This window comes from Ambystoma mexicanum, chromosome 9, assembly GCF_040938575.1.
Source record: "Ambystoma mexicanum isolate Mex_15411 chromosome 9, UKY_AmexF1_1, whole genome shotgun sequence".
Taxonomy (NCBI): domain Eukaryota; kingdom Metazoa; phylum Chordata; class Amphibia; order Caudata; family Ambystomatidae; genus Ambystoma; species Ambystoma mexicanum.
The window spans coordinates 391,425,927-391,444,696 of record NC_090931.1 but is presented as its reverse complement, the minus strand read 5'-3'; the positions used below and the strand labels follow the sequence as shown (position 1 = coordinate 391,444,696).

At 46.4% G+C, this 18,770-nt stretch overlaps 1 protein-coding gene across 1 annotated transcript in view; it reads left to right on the top strand.

Annotated features, from left to right (window-relative positions):
* The window catches only part of NIPSNAP2 (nipsnap homolog 2), a 572,224-nt gene that overhangs the window by 354,086 nt on the left and 199,368 nt on the right, over positions 1–18,770 (top strand). The window contains exon 7 of the mRNA XM_069614879.1: positions 12,508–12,539. Coding sequence (XP_069470980.1) covers positions 12,508–12,539 — 32 coding nt within the window. The remainder of the gene's footprint in view (positions 1–12,507; positions 12,540–18,770) is intronic.

Below are 18,770 nucleotides of genomic sequence, written 5' to 3'. Positions count from 1 at the left end.
GGAAGAGGTTCTCTGTCTGGTGCCACGCACAGAAGATTAACCCTCTACGGATTACGGCTCCCCAGGTACTGCCGTACCTGCTGACGCTGGCCAAAGCTGGACTGGCACACGCGTCCATCAAGATTCATCTTGCTGCGATCTCCCGATACACCAGAACCACGGGCCGGACGTCCTTGTGGTCTCATCGTCTGGTGAAAGAGTTCATGAAGGGACTGTTCAGATCGTTCCCGCCGGTGAAGGCCCCGGCCCCGGCGTGGGAGCTCAACGTGGTGCTGACCAAGCTCATGGGACCTCCGTTCGAGCCTCTGCACTCGGCCCCGTTGAAGTTTCTGTCGTGGAAAACAGCGTTTCTTGTGGCCATCACCTCCGCACGACGGGTGGGAGAGATCCAGGCCCTTTCCTGCAAGGCCCAGTACTTGACTTTTCACGACACGAGGGTAGTGCTCAGGACGCACCCTTCCTTCATGCCCAAGGTACCGTCGGACTTCCATCTCAACGAACCCTTGGTGTTACCTGTGTTCTTCCCGTCGCCTTCGTCGCCGGCTGAGAGGACTTTGCACTCGCTGGATGTGGCTAGAGCGCTGAAGTTCTACGTGGACCGCACGAAGTGTTTTCGGAAGACGTCACAACTCTTTGTGAATTTTGGACCTGTCAATCCGGGGAAGGCTCTCTCGAAGGCTTCCATTTCCAGATGGCTCTCCGGCTGTATCATGTACTGTCATCGGTTGGCAAACCGACCGCTGCCTGGCCGTCCGAGAGCCCATTCCACCAGAGCGATCGCAGCCACCACGATGTTCCTTTCTTGTGTGCCCCTGCTGGACATATGCAGGGCTGCTACGTGGAGGTCGACGCACACCATCACGAAATTCTACTGCGTCGATCGGGATTCCAGGGAGGAGTCCCGGGTCGGCCAAGCAGTGCTGCGCAACCTGTTCGCCTGAGGTGAGCCTGGTGAGGAGGTAAGGTGCTTAATGTTGGGTTTGATGTAATGCTTAATGTTGAGCATTTGCCACCTCCCGTGGTTGTGCATGTGTGTACTGCTATGTATTCTTTATTCATGAGCATGTGGATCCATGCCAGACCCCATGCTGGAGAAGGAACAAGTTACTTACCTGTAACTGTTGTTCTCCAGCATGGGTCTGGCATGGATTCACATGCGAACCCTCCCGCCTACCCCTCTGCGGCTCTTCACTTGGTCATACTGCCACTTCACGTGGTTCCAAATCTGAAGATGGCTGCCAGAGGCGGTGCTTAGGTAGAGGGCAGTCATTGGCTGTGGTCAGTATGACGCAGAGACCAGTGATTGGTTATTGCTACGAAAGACAGATCAGAAACGAAACTGATACTGGTTTTTTCTTTACCGAGGATTCCCAGCCTGACGACGGGGAATATTCATGAGCATGTGAATCCATGCCAGACCCATGCTGGAGAACAAAAGTTACAGGTAAGTAACTTGTTCCTTATCCCATAGTTATTTGTTACGTGGGGATTGATGTATGTAACGAGTTACTTGACATTCCACTGGTATGGTTTCTGACCCCTAAGGCACCATTGCTTACATGGGGCTGAGTATAGGGGGAGCTCCCATTCCCTTCCTTCATGGAGTATACAAAGCAAGATCTCAGAGAAGGAAATGGACAGAGGAGCCTGCAGGACTACGGAGCGTGAGACTGTTCACCAGTCAAGAATGAGGAAAGACCCCCACGACCCCCTCCGTGAGAGGGTGCACTAGAGCATAGAGCATGCTCGCTCGATGTGACTAGGGTCAATGCGGAGGTGACCGCAGAGCGGCCCTCTCCATTCCAGAGAGCTAGACTAGAGGAGGATGGTCTGGGGTACTCTTCAATGGCAGCCTACGCTCGAGAATGATGTAGAGTGGAACACTGAATTTTCAAGCCAAAGAAGCTGCTGATCATAAGCTGAAGAGGAGCTGCTATTCCTACGAACGGAGCGCCACCAGAGGGGTTCAGAGAAAGAGCCTTGCCGGCCTGGCCGAATGCCTACCAGCAAAGCACAAAGAAACCAGGTATGCGGTTGCTCCAAGCCCAAAAGCGGGCAGAATGGTGACCTGAGATCCCAGGGCAGTGTGAGACTCAGAACGGGCGTGAAAAAGGCAACCCCACGAGGTCGAGTGTCAGCAAGCAGCATAAAGAAGGAAAGGGGGCTGAGGAATGCAACCCCACTAGGGTGTGTGCAACCCAAAATCCCAGGGTGGGATTTAGTCGGAAGGGCACAGAGTAGGCCGTGGGGAGGAGAACTCCACCAAGGCGGTGCCACCAGAGATCCCAGGACAGGAAAGGTGAAATCAAAAGGGCCCTGAGGAGGCTGAGAGAGAGAATGGTATTACGGGCACAGAGCCTGAAACAAGTTTCCTGTTTTCTTTCATACTGTTCATTGAGCTAAGCACCCTAAAGAAATTTATTTTCCCTTTTTAAACTGTAAAAAAGTGAGGCCACCACAGAAATTTGCTGATGACCTGATCCGAATGGTGTCTTAGAGGAAAGGCCACATTAACCACAAAGACCTTACAGAGGTTGGCTTTCGGGGATTTCCTTGTTATTTGACCGCTCGATTGTACGAGTAATATATTTGTCACGGCCATTACGGCAGGGATTGTTATCTGCATGCGATGTCCGAGTGAGTCTCACATCGCCTTCCTTTTTTGTGGGATTACCCCACCACGATTTATCAACATTTGTCTCGCATACGCCTTGAGAGCGACCAGCGTGTCGAAACACGTGTCGGCTGTTTCTGCTACAATTAAAACATCAACTGTATTATTTGTGTGCCTTATTGCTGGAGTGTCTAGCGCATCTCCACCTCATCCTCTCTTCTACCAGTTGTCTAACCAACCACATCTTTTATCCTCTGGGTAAAAGGCAGAAGGATATCTTTTGTTTTCTTTTTAATGTTAGGTCTAGAATTTAGGCTAAAATAGGTTATCTGAAGGCAGACCGCCTTTCCTTTGGACGACATCCTGAGGAGCACCCTTTGAAACCTTTCTTTTGCTTTAGTATAGGCAACATGGCTGTAGGGACTAGATATGTTTTATGTGATTGATAACTCGTGTTTTCACAACAGTCTCCCGATTCTGACTTTCTACAATAGTTTGTGTAAAAGTTTCTTTCAACCTCCTCTTAGTGGTTCTGTTGACTAGTTTCATTTTATAGGTTGTATTAGTTTAAATTGACAGTCTTCTGTGAGCCAGGTCTCTGATCAAAAGCAGATCAGGTTTGTCTTTGCTGAGAAATTCTTATGTGTCAAAGGGGTTTGTAGCTACAGAGAGGGGATTGATGAGCAGGCATCTGGCTCTAGGATTGTCTTTGTTGGTCCCCTCTGTTGCCTGGTTTAGCAGGTTGACCTTGCTTTTCAATCTAGGTGTAGATTAGAGACGATTCTTCATTCGCCTCCTGCTTTGTATTTTCGATTCTTGTGTCTACCTTGAGACCTTTGGGTGATCTGGCCGCGTTATAAGATTTAAAGTAAAGTTAAGTTCTTACCTTTGGAGTGTAAGCGTCCGAGCGTAGATATTGATATTTTATTTCTATTGCACTCGTACACAAGTGTTTGAGAGCGCGACAAGGCAAGGGAGGGGAACAGGGGAGAACAAAACAACGTCTTACTAGGCCCAGTAACATTGAGAACGCGCAAGTGCATGAGAGAAGGGGAGGGGAAAAGTGCATGGCAGGGGGGAGAAGTGCAAAGTGCGGAGCAAAGGAGAAACAGATAAAAAATAATAAATGAATAATAAAGGCAACAAACAGTGGTAGGGCAGCCAGTGTCAAGATCTGGGTTTAAGGCAGCAGACAGGGTAAGTCTGAAGTGCAGGAAAAAAGGGGTGGGGGGGGGACTGTACGGGCAAGGGGTGGCGCAGAGGCAGTGCGGGAGGGTGGCAGGGTGAGCAGGTACCGAGGCCCGGAGGACAAAGGGTGGCCAGGTGCACATTTGTTTTATTCACTTATAATGTGCACCAGACCCTAAGTTAGACAGGCGCAGCAGTTCAGAAAATGCAAGGCTTAAGTTACAGGGTAGGGTCATGGGTTACATACAAATACACTGTTACAGTTAGTGCGGCAATTGCAGTTTAAATACAAGCATAGTAGGTACAAACTACGATGAAGACAGTATACGTACAGACACTAAATGGACAATAGCTCATCGGCTAGATGGGCAAAGTGAAAATGTCTGCAAGAGCAAAAATAGGCAGGACAGTGATGTGACTATATACAAACTAGTAAACGCTAGTGGGCTAATCATTGGCAGACCTCAGCAGATTGATATAGTTGGTTCTAAATTTCGGAAAGGGCTGCTCCTCGCGTAAAGGGTGTGGCAGTGAATTCCATAATTGGGCCACTCAAACCTGGAAGCTGCCTCCCCCCGCCTGAGTTAGCCTAAATCTAGGTATGATGAGGCTATTGGCATTAGAAGTTCTAGCTGGGCATGTATGGTTTCTTTTTATGGGTTTATTTGTGAGATAGCTCGGTGCAGCATTGTTCAGGGCTTTGTGAACAAGGGATGCCACTTTTAAGTTGATATTATTTTGGGTGGACGGCCAGTTGTTTTGGCCACTGATATTTGAAATGTGCGATCTTTTAGACACACCAAGAGCCGCTCGCAGGGCGTTATTTTGTAAGATTTGAATTCGATGGGTAATGGATTTGTTGGCTCCAATATAGAGGGCATTACAATAATCCAGCCTAGAGAGGATTAAGGCTCTCGCTAACATAAGGCAGTTTTTGTCTGAGAGAAAGTGTTTGCCTGCTCTAATGAGCTTACATGTGTAAGCAGTGGCAGATGACAGAGACTTCACCCGTTTGTCGAAAGAGAGGGTGGCATCCAGATGGAAGCCAAGTGTCTTCACTTCTTTAGACACCTTAATGATATTACCATCGATCTCAAATGAGGTGTATTCCTGGCTTAGTTTTTTGAGGTTAGAATGAGTCCCTAGGATGATGAGATCTGTTTTGTCATTCAGGCATAGACCGTGGGTTGCCATCCATGCCTGGATGATCATATACACCCTATTCACCAAGGCCAAATCCTTACCATAATCCCCAGAGAGTGGGAGGAGAATCTGGGTATCATCTGCATAATTAGTGTAGGTGATACCAAGAAGGTCCAGATCATCAAAAAAGGGCTTGTTAAATTTGTTGTATAGAGTAGGGGAGACGCAAGAACCCTGAGGAACTCCACACAAGATGGGAATTGGGTCGGCCGCTGCAAATGGGGAGAACACCCTCATGGTCCTGTCACTAAAAGGATTCAATCCCAAGTTATGGCCTCTCTGGAGAAATGTGCGGCAGAGTCTAAGTGGCTGCAAAGTCCCCAGTGGTCCACAAGGTCAAATACCGCCGAGAGGTCCAACAGCAAAAGGAGAGCCATTTTTTCTCTTAGTTCATCTTTTTGTGCCTTCAAATCAATGAGGGCAGTCTCTGTGCCATGTTGGGGTCGGAATCCTGATTGACGCTCTCCTAAGAGTTTGTGTTCCAGAAAGCTTTGGATTTGATTATAAGCAATCTTATCCAGGATTTTAAGCAGAAACTGTCGTGATGGGACGGTAGTTCGTGGTTATAAGTGGGTCTAGCGTTTGCTTTTTGAGCAAGGGTAGTACCCAAGATTGTTTTAGATTGGTGGTCACAATGCCGGACGTGAATGAGGAATTGACAAGTTTTGAAATAAATGGAGAAAGATCCCTCGCGGCATCTTTTATCAGCTGGGCAGGGCAGGTATCTCCCTGACAGTTTGAAGGCTTGAAAGAGAGGATGATTTTCTCCACCTCAAGGATAGATGTTTTACAGAACTTAAATCGTGAAGCTGGGTCCTGTTCCTTTAGAGCACAGTCTATTGTTGGGGTTGTAAGTCTTGGGTGTTTGAGTGAGGGAGGCTTTTTTATTGGCTATTTTTTTTGGGAGTAAGGAGATTTTATTTGAGTGCTTGTTGAATATCGGAGCACCAGGTTTTATCTTTGGAGCATATAACCGGAATAGGGATGGGTGACTAGTTCCTTGAGGATAGTGAACAGTTCCCTCATGCTTGAATTAGCATTGGATATACGCTTGTTGAATGAGTTCTGCTTGACCAAGTGGATTTCTTTTTTATATTGGGAGGAGATTTCTCTTAGTTTCATTTTGTGATCTTCTGAGGGGGATAAACCTCCATGCTGTTTCGCAACTCCTCTTAAGTAGTCGGAGATCTTTTACTTCAGGGGTAAACCATTTGTTTAGGTGAGATTTAGGTTTACTCGGTCTAAGTTTCAGAGGGGCGATATTGTCAAGGGTGGTTCACATAATTTTGTTATACTCGTTGACTAATGTTTCTGGGTCTAAGTGATCCTCTAGTCGGTTAAGGGTGGGTAGAATCGCCAGGATCACTTTATCTCTGGTGATGCTCTTTTTATTTCTTGTTAGGCATGGCGGGGCCATGATGGATACTGGCGGACATGGTCTGGGGGTAGATAATTCAAATGACAAGAAGTGGTCTGTCCAGGGTTGGGGGACAATGGCTTTGATATTGGCGGTGCAGTTGTAGTCTGCTACCCAATCAAGGATTTTCCCTTTATTGTGAGTGGGTTCTAGAGTTTTTTGCATTATACCCAGATTGAAAAGAGAGTTGGCAATGGTGGTGGCATTTTTGTCTAGAGGGTCATTGAAACCCAGGTTAAAGTCCCCTAGGACAAGTAGTTGGGAGGTTTTGAGGTTGTTAGAAAGTAGGTTGTGGATGTCCTCCTCAAATGTCCCTATAAGTCCCGGTGGTCTATAGATAAGGTGGATGGTTAGTGTTTGGGAACTAGCTAGAGGAAGTTTGATGGCGAGCGTTTCGCAAGAATCTGATGCTATGGTGGGTGTAATTCTCATGCCTAAACTGGTCTTTGCGATGATAGCAATGCTGCCACCGCGCATATTGGTTCTAGCTTGTCTGAATATGGTATTGTCTTCCGGGATTGCTAGGGAGAGTAGGGGTCCTGCCGCGTTGTGCAGCCATGACTCTGTGATAGCGAGGAAGTCCAAGTTATCGAGCAGTATCAAATCGCAGATGTCTGCGGCATGTGCAGTCAAGGATCTGGCATTTATTAGTCCTCCTTTGAGGGGGGGTGGGGCAGTAGGTTGGGGCGGTTCTGTTTTCGTAATGGTGGAGAGAGGCCTCAGGCTGTTGGGGTGGAAGTTGTTAGCCTTCTGGGTGTTGGATCTTTTGTTAGTGGAAGGTAAGGTCCTAGTCAGGGGCTCACGAAGTCTCGTAAGTCTAGCTCGGAGCCTGGAATTTCTGAGGAGTAGACTGCAAGGGTTACTTGGGTACTCAATTGAAGGACTCGGATCCGGGTGTTCCATAATAGTACCGGTAGCTGGGGGGGGTCATGGAAGATTTGTTGAGGGCTCTGGTGAGCGCTGTGGGGAAGCTGCAGTCCGCTCTCTGGAGGGTGATGATTAGGAGAATTAAATACATTGGCAGGCTACAGTGCGTGCCACTCATGATGTGGACGCTAAGTTCCAATAGGCAGAGTAAGCTGAAAGGCTACTTTGAATGGCCACAATAGGCAGAATTCTACATAGTTCCGGCACAGTGGGCTATAATCACTATCCTTCGGACAGGCACTATGGGCAGAATTCAACATAGGCACAGTGGGCTACAGTGACTAGATTTCATCTAGCATAGGCACAGTGGGATGCAATGACACAGTGACACAGTGCCAAGAGAACAGATCAGCACGGTGGAGGGGGAGCGAAGGCAGAAGCAAAGGGGAAGGTCTTGGGGTGCTTCCGGAACCGGACATGGTTCTCCTCAAGTTTTAGAGTGGCAGGGAGGCTGTTCCAGAGGGAGGCTCCAACCAAAGACCGAGATCTACCCTCAGCTCGTTTCTTTGAAAAATGACTGACCCTGAGGGAGTTAGAGGTAGAGGAGCAAAGAGCTTGAGAGGAGGTATTTGCAGAGGGATAGCTGAAGATATGTTGGACCCAGGCCTCAGAATGCCTTGTGGACAATGCAGAGGGTTTTGAATTTAATCCTTGCATCCACTGGGAGCCAAGGAGAGATTTCAGAGCTGGAGAGATAACATCCCAGGACTTGAGGCTAAGGACAAGTCTTGCAGTCCTGTTCTGGATTAGTTGCAGAGAGCGGAGAGTAGAGGCATGTAGATTTAGAAATAGGCTGTTACAATAGTCCAACCTAGAGCGAACCAGAGCTTGGGAGACCATGAGCTTCTGAGGGAAAGAGGAAAGGCAGAGTACCTCTGAGGAGGTGCAGTAGGAAGTTTGACTTTTTAGAGACATCAGAGATGTGGGCGGAGAAGGAAAGTGTAGAGTCAATGTTGACCCTGAGGTTCTTAGCCTCGCAGGTGGGGATAGGAGGGGGGCCAAGGGAGGCCCGGCCAGACATTGAGGGGAAAGGATGCATTTGGAGCATTGTATTAATCTTTGAAGAGAATTAGCATGTTTTTCGGGGTCAGGGTGGTGGTTGGGTCTATTGCCAATGGGTAATCGTTTTAGTAGTTTTAAAAAAAGGTGTGATCTGTTCTGATTCCTAGAACGATTCTGGTTAGTTTTCTAATCCATAGTCCTGTCCAGGTAAGATCTGTGGCCTAGTTGTAGATGGGGTCTTAGAGAACCAGTGCTGCTGCTCTTGCTTTGTAGTTGTCGTAGGCCACTTTCTGTCGTGATGGCTTGAAGTGAGTGAGGGTAGTCTGTTCCTGGTGCGGGAAAGCATCTGTGATGTGCAAATGGAGGTCAGAGGTCTTTGGATTAACTGTTTCTTGTTGATTCATTCATTGATGTCTTTAACTCCTTCTGTCCCTCTCAATGATATGCTGCTGTATTTCATCCCTTGGTCATAGCGAGACGTTCTTGTGTAGTACTATGGGGTGCTTTCTGGATGTTCTTTATGGAAAAATATGTAATGAATGCTGTGGAGGGTGGCTATACCCCTTGCTTTTCAGTTGGATGTTGGAGTGGAGGGTGCTTGTACTAGTAAGTCGTGTTGCGATATGGAATTAAACAAGGGAAAGCAGGCAGTAAATGGTGACTGTGTGTGGATTACACTTGAGTATTTGTGGGAATCCCAGGACCCCGCTCCCACAGCAGAGCACCCAGGTGAGTCAAAGAAAGGGACACCATTGATGGGCTTAGGCTCTAGCCACTGTAGGGGAGCACCCAGAGATAGTGCAGTGGGGGAAGTGGGGTTTATTAAAACACCTAAATGTATTATATGGTGGGAGTACACCTGGAAGAATAATTCAGTGGAGGCTACATAGTGTGCAGGTACTGTGATGAACCAGGAATGAGACATAGAGACAGAGGAGTCCTGTTGATTTGTTATACACTTTTATTCAAATAATAAGAGGGTTGCAAAATGCCTCGCTGTCCCTGCTGTGAGGCATTTCCCTACCGCAATCAAACCTGAGGGTCTGTCCGATGTCAGGATTTCCAAAGCAAATGTCCTGTGTCTGAAATCCTTTTCTGGCCCTACCATTCTAAAAGTAACTCTAAGGTGTTACAGGTAATGTCTTTGCCTTGACAGGGCACAAATGTTCAAACTCAAAAGGAAGATACAACTCCAACACAAAGATTCCTAATGGACACAGTTCCAAGGGATGGCTCGCTTCCCCAGGTTTCTCTTTGATACACTTTAAACTCCGAAGGACCTGAGTCTTCCTTGGAATTCTCTGGTCAACAAAAACTACTTTTGTATGAAACAACTTGGATGCAAGTCCCAACTTTGTAGGATACCTGGTGTACTCCCCTTCCAGCATCCTCTCCACTTTAATGTAGCTTCACTCACAAGCTTGGCTTTGCTTGGTGTACTATACTGCCAGGACTTTCTCATGCGACTCACTTTGCACACTTGCAAACTGGTCTTTCTCATGTTCATTCTATTGTTCTTCCTTTGCAAATACCTGTTTCCATGTTGCCCTTTCATTCACTTCACTTGCTTTTATTTGTACTTGCTATGGCTGCCAAAGTGCTACTTGTCCCAATTTCCCTCCGGAGAGCTCACCGGGTTTCTTTGGCGTTCTTAGTATCCCTTGTGGTAAACGGGAAGCAGCGCTTCAGTGTCCTGCCTCGACTTCATGGACTCACAGGTTTCCCTGGGGGCCTTCAACGTACTTCACGGCTCCCGCTGGCCTGCTGAACACTTCTCCGTTTTCGATCGGCACTGATACTGCTCTTTGGTTCCCATGGCCATCTTTCGCTCTCTTGTTCTCGCAGTCTCCACACAGCAGACTGGCACCTGCACTCCTAATTCTCTGGCCTTCTCCCTGTGCCGGCTTGCTTCACTGACCTCTCTGCAGCTTGGCAGTTCCTCGGTCAGCACCTCCCCAGGCAGTGTCTCTTGTAAGCGTCTGTACTCTGGACGGCATCCCAGACTCTGTAGCTTCCAGGAAGAACAACTTGCTTCCTCGTGCTCAGATTTCTGCAAGCCTCTCCAAAACACGTTGCTCACCGTGGCTGCCCTCTCATACCTTGTAGCTGTCCGGACTAGAACTCTCCCAATGAGGGACCGCCAGCTTCCCTTTGGCACACTGCTGGTGCCAAGGGGTGCTCCCCCTTTTTGGGGCCCACAGTGGTTCCCTGGGTTCCCTCAGCGCTCCCCAGTTCCCCACAAGCTGTTGAGGTGCAAGGGTAACCCCTTCTGCAACAAACTATTATTTTTCCTTTGTCCTCCATGGAGGGCATCTCATATACCTCCTGGGTGTTCTCCTGATTTTATACTGGCTCTGGCCAATAGGATTTTTGAAAGACTAGACTGCTGTATTAGGTTCTTACATGCAATCCTCATTTCTCTATTCTCCCTCACAGTACTGATGTTATGAACCACTTCTGAGTCATTGGGGATCTTTCTCACCACAGTACTCGGAAAGGGATCTTCATTGAAGTAAGTCCTATTCTTCCTGGTCCCAGTACTTTTTAGGGGAATGGTAGGATAAATACAACTCATGAGTCCATTAGGGAAGGGATTGTTCCTAGGGTTGTAGGAAAGGGGGAGAGGGGGAGGGTGTCTGGGCACCCTTAATTTGCAGGGACACTGCGTCTCACCTGATGTTTGCCCCCCCCCACCGCCCCCTTGAGGGGTCGCCACCCTTCTTGTGATCCTACCTCAAATAGCCATCCCCAGGATCAGGTAGCGGCTGCCATACCCTGGACACTTGAGGGGAGGTTACCCCCTGGGAAAGATGTGATGACATCAGATTCATCACAGTACCTAGAAGCAAAATACACCTTGCTGCATGTGCAGTGAAAATTTACTTAAAAGCAGTGTACAATTCGATATAAATGACCTCGGAGTAAAATACTGTGGATGGTATGTTACAGTAGGGAAAATAAGTAGAGGATCGAAGTGGATGCCAAATAAAATAGATGGTTACCTGGAAGCAAGATTCATGGAAAACACTAAGGGATTCCCTATGAACAAATTTCAATGACATCAGCACAAGGAGGATAGCAGTGTGGTTGGTGAGGATCCAGTACACATTGCGATTGGTGAGACTCCCCTTAATTCTCAAAGGGCACCATGGAGTGTTGCAATGTGGAGGGGCATGACTTAATGTTCCATTGTAAGCCAACATACCCGAAAAAGCCTGCAGATTAAAGTTAAAAGGAGTTGTCAAACTGTAGACCATCAGTGCAAATTCTGTTAGTTACAGCTTTTGCCTGGTGATTTTTTTTTTATGGACTTTGTTGGTCCGTGACAGCCTGTCGGCAAGCCTCTGGTTGAGGAGCTCCATAGTCCAAGTTAAGCCGAAGAGGTGTAGGTTTTACAGGAGCCTAGACCAAGCCCCTCACCTCCTGGCAAATGACACTGGACGTGTACGCTTAGCTTAAGGTCAACAACTATGCCTGTGTGATGTGACATGGTGGTAGGGGACTGCAGTTGGAGTGGAGACCCTGCACACAAAATGCTTCTTTAACGGTCATATTTTATTTACACTACCCATTGATTGTGTTGCTGGAGCATTAGGGTTCCACACACCAGTTAGGCTGGTAGTGGCAACAAGTACTATTACAGATGAGACATGGAGTCCTGAACCCTGTGTGCTCGCTAACTCACGGGAACAGATCACTTTAGGACCTTAAGACAAACGGTCCCATTTTTTATTTTGACCATGGGAGACGCCTACAATCATAACTGTTACAGTAAGGTTTCTCATCGAGGCTTTGAACCAGGAGGCATTGGTTTGAAGACTGGCAGGGTCTACTCAGTAGATAGAATATCATGAAGTTAAGTAAATAGCAAGATTTATTATAATTTGTGGAAGCTATAGGAATACAGTTGGAAGTGCTATACAAATGTGTGATCTTCTGTTAATAGGACCATAGATTCTAGTTCTCCTTTAAACTTTGGTTATATGTAAAAGTTTCATATTTTTGACGATAAATATAAGCTTTTCCTTGGCGCCTAAGGATTGCATGTGGTATTTTGTAGGTTTTGATTTTGGTGAACAGAACAAATGTTCTTTTCTGTGTTATAAATAACCTATCATAAACCAAAGTATGACATGCATCTGTCTTTTTCTTTTAGCCTGGAACAATGATTGAATGGGGCAATTATTGGTAAGTATATTTTTCTATGCTTTTTACGATTTCCGTGTGTAGTCCAAAATCTGCATAAAACTAAATCTGTCACAAAAACACTTGTCATTTGAAGGCTGTTCAAGATTAGTTCTTGTAATGCCCCATGAAAAAATCATTGTGGACATCCTTTTCTGAAATGTGAACCACTTTGCCTTTTAATGGTTGGTTTGTTGTTTTGGTTGACCCCTCTCGACTGCCGCACTGGTTGAATTCGATGAAAGCACATAAAACCTGAAGTACGGCGCTTCAACCCAATCATATAGTTATTTTAATCTATTTCTTTCTGGGCTTTCAGGAGTAATCACTTATGAAAGTTACCACTTAATTGTTTTAGTTTCTCAGTAACTTTTTTATTCTCATAAAGGAAAAGCATGTGCAGCATATGGTTGGAGTGAACGTTTCACTGACTGCCTACATTTGAGTAGAACTTTGTCAGTTTCTATTATGCATAATGTTTAGCTTGCGTAAATGAGGTGCTGGATGCTAAGAACTGTCTTCATTACGTTGCTTAAACTTTATGTACCCAGCAACAGTCCATAAATTATAAATATAGGAAGCACTTTAGAGCAGGTCGATGCAGCACATTTCTACTCGCTGAGATGTTCGATGCTTGCATTCTGTAGCATGCATCAAGTACGTACCCACGTTTTACAAATGTACTCTTTAGTATGAAGATTACTCCAACCTCCCCGAATAAACATGTGGGGGGGGGGGTAAAACTAAAATCATTAAACCTGTGATGTCAGGCAACATATTGCATAACCCCTCCCAACATTTTGGACATGCATAGTATTCACATCTCTGGCAATTGCACTCACAATTTCTGGTTGGAAAAACCTAATTTTGGTTACAGCGTAATACGATCTTCAAGTATTTTAAATTTTCTGAGACGAATATTTGGAATTCATTGATACATTTTTTTTTAGTTGACCTACACATTTGCTGACATCGTGAGCCTGTAATTTACTTCTGTAGGTCTTGACAAACCCCCACTCTCTTCATGCGCGTGGATACTGGCATGTTGTTGCACTTAGTTATACACGGTTGAGACCAGTCTTCTACAACCGCCAGATTTCACAATGTATCCTATATAAGGATGTGAAGTAGCAGGGAGGGTCAGGTGGGGAGGCAGACACCTTCCCCTGGTAGGGGATTGGAGCCAGCCCGAGGCGGCCTTAACTTTAGGACTAAACACGCTGAAGATGGAAACAATTTGTCCCCTCCTCCCTTGCTAAATGATGAAGAGCAGATTGCTGAGTGCTGATGGGAGACAAAGGAAGGGAACCCAGATGTGCATCCTGGAGCCGGGTGTGGACTAAATATCCCCAAGATACTTAAGTGTGGGGAAGGAGCCGGAATGTGGCCCAAAACAGTAACCATGAACCTTCTGTGAAGCCATGCGTTATATCGGGCAATCTCCCATCGAGACGGTGGGCGGTGCGTAGCCCCAGTTTAAAAACGTTCCCCTACACATCACGCGCCCCAGGGAGGAGGGACACAGAGCAGAGGTTGAGTAGGGAGAGGTATCCATACCCACTAGGGGAAGGGTACTTAAACACAGGGAAAGAAGTAGGAGTTTTTCACATGACCTCTGCAGTGGAGGTGAACCAAGAGACCCGCAGGAGGATGGTGGGGGTGGCGACTGGTGGAGGAGACTGGTGCAGCAGGTGAGGTATTTGTTTAGGATTGAAAGTGGTTCTGCAGTTTGAGAGCGTGTTTGTGTGGCAAGTGAGTACAGGATATCGGTGTCGGGAGTGAAGCAAATAGTTCTGGGTGAAAGGATGGTTCTTGGACAATAGAACTGGCAGTAGTGGGGGGGAGCAGTACTGGCAGGAAGGTGGGAAGAAGTACCTGGGGGTGGGGTGGAACGGGGAGTAACACTGGAAAGGGAGTAGTACTGGGGTGAGGAATGGGGGGGGGGTAGTAGTACTGGAGGGAGGGGGGTGTAATAAAGTGGAGTGGTAACATTGAAGGGACAGATAAGTGATTGGTGGAGTAAGGGGAGACTGTAAGAGTAGAGAATGGAAAGGGTGTGGGGGCGAATGAACAAGTTCGAGTCCGACTGAAGAGCAGAGCACTTTCTAAAACCCCTGGGAAGAGAGTAGGGACAGGTAGTAAGTGCCTCTGGGAGTTAAGAGAAGCATCATTTAAGGAGACGATCAGTAAAAGTCATGAATTAAACAGTAGGGGTTACCAATCACTATCCCTATTCTGGGATTACAGATGCCTGGGTTCGGGATGGAAATTCTAAGGGAGATGAGACGGTGAGGGGGGGAGGGCGAGGGCCCACACGTTTTCAATAAAAAGCATTGGACTGTCGCACAGACTGAGTGTTTTCTGGGCCATCTGTTACAAACCTAGGTAGAGAGTGAGAGAGAGATATTTTTACCTTAATTGTATGGAGTGTGCCTTGGGGTTGAGATTAACTTTTAAAATCTGGCCTGGTGGACAGATTTTAGGAGGCCAACCTTGTTATTCGTCAACAGGGGGAACTCTGAGGTTAGCCAAAACCCAATCAAGGTAGCAGTGGAGAACAGTTAAGGCTATGTTCAGGGGAGTGGGGTCAGGGATCCACAATGAGTCCACACAGTGAAGCACACAATTCAATTTAGACATAAATGTACAAAAAAGGCCCAAAATACACTAAATATGAAACAAGCAGGTGATATCGCACAACTCGATGAACATATATACTGCCCCCATAGGTTCTGATATGCATTCAGTTACTTAAGTTAATAAAGTAAGGTACGTTAGTGATGCAGTAAGATGAAACCAAGTCACAAAAATGTCCCTCCCGCCCCCACCCTTTTTGTTTGCCAAAGTTACCCAAGCAAAAGGTCCTTGTAACCCTACTAGCTTTGAAACCCTACAATTGTAAGGGTGATACCTGCCCTGCACATTCGGTCAAACTCTGTGCACCCACTTTAACTCCCATTGTTACTGATTTCGTGAATGTCTGCTTCACATCCAGCGAGGTCACCCCTCTTCTCAAGAAACAGTCACTCGATCTGACTATTCCCACCAACTATTGACCAATCACTACAGTCCCTTTCCTCCTCAAAATCTTAGATGGACTAGCCTACTCCCAAGTACAAACATACCTATAACACTACTAGCTAGGAACGAGCTAATCTGGCTTCCACCTGAAACACAGCACGGAAACAGCCTTGCTTGACTTAAAAATCCAGACGGGCCGCATCCGTGGCTTAGCGAACTTAACCATACTCCTCTTGGATCTGTCCGCAGCGCGGCACCTTGTTGACCATGACACTTTTCCAGCACCTCAGCTCCCACTTCCCGCCTGAAGCCACAATCTGGATCAAATCCTTCCTCAGTGATGGCACTTCAAGGGCCTTCATTGGTGATTCAGCCACCGATCCCATGCAGTGTCCCCCAACGCGCATGTCTCTCACCTACTCTTTACAACACCTAAACTAAGCCTCTGTTCGATCTGCTGGACTCCCTTGAAATCATCTGTACTAACTCCACTGATACACAAATTCTCATCCCCATATCATGCAATAACAAATCTATAAACAAAACCTACAGTATCGTACAAAACTGGATGGCCTCCCACAATCCTTTGTAGGCTTTCCTCGCCGTCTAAAAAAAACCTGGACATAGCCTTCACCACCTTGTGCATTGCTGGATATGTCATTTCGGTCCTCAAACATGTTAAAATGCTACATATTCACTTAGATGCAGAATTGTCCATGACATACCGTTGCGATAGCATCGACCACCTACAAACTGATCTGAGTAGACTATTTTTCGCCCAGAACTGCCTCACACTCTCCAAAGCTCTCATCAGCAAGTTGGATTATTCCAATGTACTCCTAATGGGCACCACCGTAACTAACTTGGCTAAACTCCAATTGCTACAGAACAAAGCCCTGCGTGCGGCACTGGGCCTACGCAGATCAGACAATATCTCGGCAACTAGAATAGAAGCCCACTGGCTAGCCATTAAAACCTGTACCAACTTGAAAACACTGACAACTGCACAAAGAAGCACCCATATAACTGAATAATGCCATCTCCACTAAGTATCATATGAACTCACTAAGAACTGCTTCCAGTCCTACACTACTTGTCCCGCGCTTCAGAAAGATGAGATCTGGTGGGGTCCTGTCACAGTGCCTACCCTCAGGAACTTGTTACCCCCTCATATCAGAAAAGGACAGTCCTACAGCCTTTAAAAAAAAAAACTGGTAAAAACCTGGTTGTTTAACAAATATGCTTAGAACTGCATGACTCTTCTCTACCACTGCACTGTACCAACACCTTGATACTCCTGGGTCTGGGCGATCCACAAATGTAATAAATAAAACTTCAGAAGTCAATCCCTATGCCGAGTGAGACCTTGTGCACAAAAGTCACAATGCTTCTCTCGGAATGGATCTGTTGCAGGTAAAGTACTGGCATTAGTGATTGTTCGAGAAGAGATGCACCAAAGTTACTGGTAAGTCGGAATGTTTTCTTTCAGGTAAAGCTGCTCAGGGGCGATGACTAAAACGCAGTGGAATGGAAGGATATCTGTGTTATCCTATGGAGGACAGGGGTGGACGCATGGCTTTAAGTTTACTTAACCCCCCGCACCCCCGCCCCGGTCCCCTGCTCCCAATGTTCCCAGGTGATTAGATGGGTTGACTGGGGGTGGCTGGAGGTTGGTTTCCCCATCTTTTGGTTTCATTGAGCGGTGCCTAGAAGCTGCAGGTGCAAGGATTCCTCTGGCCTGGTCCAGGAGCAGAGTGCATCCCTTGTCGATGGAGAAATACAGAAAGCACCAATGCAGACCTCTTCAGGATGATTCAGAGGATGGGGAAGGTGAGTTCCAGTGACTGTCACTGCACACAGACGACTTTGCACAAAGGCATTGCTAGCCCACGAAATCAGCAGCTTTCCCGTGTAAGTTCATCACCTTATTAGATTTCCTAGATTTCCTGACCTGGCAAGGCAGGAAGAAAACCAAACTACAACATGGCCAAAGCACAAGTGAAAATCTTGTGGTGTGGTCATTTAAGACGCTAGCCACGTTCTAGTAGCAATACGCGGTAAACGCGAAAATGTACACTAGAAAAAACGCACTGTAAAAAATATCTGCTGCCACCAGCCTATCTTTAGACATAATTAAAGTAACCAAAAATCCCAAATGCAAAAGACTAAGGTGATGCAAAAATAACCCCATTACACTGCATTGTAAGATGCTGTGTGCAATGCTGAAAAAGTAAAAGGTGAAGAACAAAAGGGGAAACCTAGTTTCCAGCACTGATGACCTGAAAGACTAACTGGTTCCCCATAACAAAATAAGCAAAAGGCCAGAGGAGTGATATTGAAAGTGTCACTTCACTGCAAATAGTCCGGACAGGTTAAAAAACACAAAATGTTTGGCGGGCGGGGGGGTCTATCAAAGTTACTCGAAAGAAGAGACTGCCTAACATCTGTATACAAAATTCACAGGGGCCAGCTTGAGGCTTTCTGTTAGTCTGTGCCCTCACCCCCTTATCTGGCAAGACCTCGTTCTGGTACTACATCATTTTGGTCGTCCTTAGAAGTAATGCTAGGTGAAGGGATCGAGATAAAGATTTGATGAGCAAGAGGTAAAAGCCGCCTCTGCGAATCTACCATCAACCTGTAATCAGTAACTTTCTCTGGGAACAAGGAAATGGTATGTAAAGTGCTTCTAATCTAGCTTCCATATGTGATGCAAACATGCAAACAATAACTTTTGATTTTTTTTCCCCAACCATAGCTTTACTGGCATTTAAAAATTCCAAAAAATGGATATTCGAAAATCACATTCATTTTGGCAGGGTTCCATTTTGGCGGTTCCCGCCATCCCTTGTATGGGACCCCTAAACGTGATATTTTTTTATTTTTTTTATTTTTGTGGCCGGAGGGGCTTCGACTGAAGTCTCCCCATCTCTGCAAACCTTTAGTTTGGGTTATTAGGTTGCACTTTAGCACCACATCCAAGCCCAAACAATTGCATTGCAGTGCAGATAGTAGGGAGACACCATGTATATAGACACTTTTTGTTGGATTTTGGTTATTTACCAATCAGCTGACTGGCCATGACCCTGCTAATCCCAATGGACATTAAACAAAAAGTGTCTAAACTTAAAGACACTCCCGTCCCCTGCACACCTTACAAGCTGAAATAAATCAGTCAAATTTCATAACATTTGCACTTTTATATATAGAAAGAAT